This window comes from Hipposideros armiger, unplaced genomic scaffold (assembly GCF_001890085.2).
Source record: "Hipposideros armiger isolate ML-2016 unplaced genomic scaffold, ASM189008v1 scaffold_1001, whole genome shotgun sequence".
NCBI lineage: Eukaryota > Metazoa > Chordata > Mammalia > Chiroptera > Hipposideridae > Hipposideros > Hipposideros armiger.
In genome coordinates, this window is record NW_017732351.1 from 46,140 (window position 1) to 49,069 (window position 2,930).

Sequence of the window (2,930 nt, forward strand, 5' to 3'; positions counted from 1 at the left end):
GTGGAATTTTGCCAACAGGTAGCATAAAGTGCTTCATTGAGTTGAAGGTAACTGGCTTATACAATACATTACTTCAAAATCATGCTCACCTAAGGACAGTATATACCGCATTTCCCCATGTATAAGACGCACCTTAATTTGGGGGCCCGAAATTTGAAAATGTATTACATAAAGTTATTGAACTCAAGTTTTATTCATCATAAAATTCATACAACTCATCACTGTCAAAACTCCCACCATTAGCTTGTCCTCATCTGTGTCTGATGACAAATTACTGTCTTCATATATGGCCTCGTACTCAGTTTCATCTATGGCATTTGAAATGCCACACTTCTTAAATGACTTGACAATGATCTACAACCACTGTATAAGATGCACCCAGTTTTTAGACCCCAAATTTTCCCAAAAAGGGTGAGTCTTATACATGGGAAAATACGGTAAATAAGATTAAGTTTTAAACATATAAGGCAAAAATCTTTGGCAACGATACTTCTGACTTAATAGGCTAAAGGGTAAAATATTACATAGTGGATTCATAATTCAATATTCTCAGATGTTTTATTTCAGAAGTTATAGATTTTTACAACTTCAAAATGGGAAAAAATTTTATTTAATATAATCCCAATTTTATAAATTAATGTCTCTACTCCCACCAGAAAAAAGACCAGGAGATCATAATAAATGATTATACAGTTTATTGTATTTACTGGTGTTGCAATTATAAGAGGCTTAATTACTTTTTAAATTTTTTAACCTATAATTTCTGAAATACTGCTTTTATAATAAGAAAAAAAGGGACATTACCCAATATTTGGCTTGCGACTGTAGTTCTCTTGAAACTGGTCCAATGCAAGCATAGCTGTATGAATCTCTAAAGGTGCCTATTCAGAACATTAAAAATTGGTCAATGTAATATGTGCCAGACACTGTGCTAATATTTTAAAAATATTATTTAATTTAATCCTTACAATAAATGAATTAGCTTAATACTATTATCTCTATTTAACAGAGGAGGAAGCTGAGGCTTGAAGAAGTTAAATGATTTGACATCAAGGCAATAAAACAACATTCAAGCAATAGTTCTAAGTCTCAATTCCAGGTGGTATGACTAGTTTTTACTAGTTATTTATATAAAATTTAGAGTAAAATCAACTGAAAAACAGCAATTTAACATTTGTACAAGATCATCTAATTCTTTTTCCTTACCAACATTTACAAATTTGGAAACTTAATATGACTCTTTATCACAAATGCATTCACTGCTACAAAATTATATCTAGTGATTACAAAAAAATAAAATAAATGCTTCCAAGGTTTTCTGGGAAAAATAGTTATTATACAAAACTACATGATTCAGAAAATCTTTTAATAAGATCACCTTTGCATAAATTATTGAAATTGCCTTTTAACTATCAAAGCTGGCATATCATTATAATAGTAAAACTTTTTCCTATTATTCTAACATTTTTCCATAATATAAAGTCCCATTTTAATTCTTGGGAGTCAACTTTACACATGTGAATACAACCTTTATTAAGGAAATCTGACAAAAAAGGTACATACATAGTTACTCCCTTTTAACTTTATAATCTCTTATCAATCTCCATCCCCACTCTGCTGCCTCTCTTAAACCTACAAAGTATTTACCTCAGGTTTGCTCAGATCCGCAATAAGGCACTTTGGGTGTTTTATCTGCCTCTCCAATGATTCCTAATAGAAACAAAACAAAACAATTACTCCAGCGCGAATGATTACTTGCCAAACTATACAGAGCACTAAGGTCTGAAATAAATAAGGTTGAACTAATAAGTTTTAACTGAGAATATAAAATAGCTACCATTTTCCCTGTTACCCCTTCTATTACCATATTATTACTTTTTAATGTTAAATGCAATTAGACAACATGACCCACAAAATAAATTTAAGAAGAATTGTTAAAAACATTTGTACACTTGAAAAACAATCCACACTTTTAATTGAAAAGCTACCATATTTTTCTGATATCAAGTTATCAAGACTTGTTATGCCTGACAAGACTTAACTACATACTCAAGGTTAAAATTTTCGTTGTGGAGCAAAGAACACACAAAGGCGAAAAAAAACCAACCAACCAACCAACCAACCAACCAACTCCCAAGAAACAAAAATCCCCAAGTACCCACCCAATCTGAAATTTAACTGAAGCATAAACTAATTAAAAATTGGGGACAGTGGCAAGAGGAAGTAATGCAGGGGCAAATTTGACTAGCTGTAGTTATTTTAATCTGTTGTTTTGTTCTAAATTTGGCTTGAACATGCATTGTAGAAGACAATAGCTAATAACTATTCTGGAAAAGGCAATTAAGTTAAAACCTTGAAAACTTGCAAGAAAAAATAAAGATATATTTTTTAGCTTATATAGAGAAGTGGCCTAAGGATTTAAGCAGCAGAAGACTCTGCACTTTCTTAATACAAGTAGCTTCTATATTCTATTTAGATACTAACATTTCCTTTCAATGTCAGTTTATACGAATTATTTTATATATCCAACATATACACTGTTTCTTGAAATTGAAATTTAAAAACCTAGATTAACAAGTATGACAAATAAAAATTATATTCCTTTTACTTTAAAAATGTAAGTAATTGAATAAAACATACACTGCTTCAACGTGTTTTAAATCTTTCAAAAATATATTAGTTTTATCTTTTGTCTTAGTAACTGTAAAATGTATGAACAGATCTTTGATGATTACAAAGGTATAGTTCCTTTATGAAAATTTATATACCTAAATTATATGCATATGATATTCTAGTTGTAAATTTTTCATTGATATCAGTTTAATTCCTTAGATTGATATCATTTTCATCAAAGTGAGAGCAAATTAAAAAAAACAAAATTTGTTCAGGCTTTAAATTAACTGGTTAACTGAGTATTTATTACTTTTTTT

At 29.8% G+C, this 2,930-nt stretch overlaps 1 protein-coding gene across 1 annotated transcript in view; it reads right to left on the reverse strand.

The window, feature by feature from the left end:
- The window catches only part of UBA6 (ubiquitin like modifier activating enzyme 6), a gene marked incomplete at its 3' end in the record, with an annotated part of 83,842 nt that overhangs the window by 38,173 nt on the left and 42,739 nt on the right, over positions 1–2,930 (reverse strand). Inside the window, 2 exon segments of the mRNA XM_019631458.1 lie at positions 738–881; positions 1,648–1,710. Of these exon segments, the coding sequence (XP_019487003.1) occupies positions 738–881; positions 1,648–1,710 (207 nt within the window).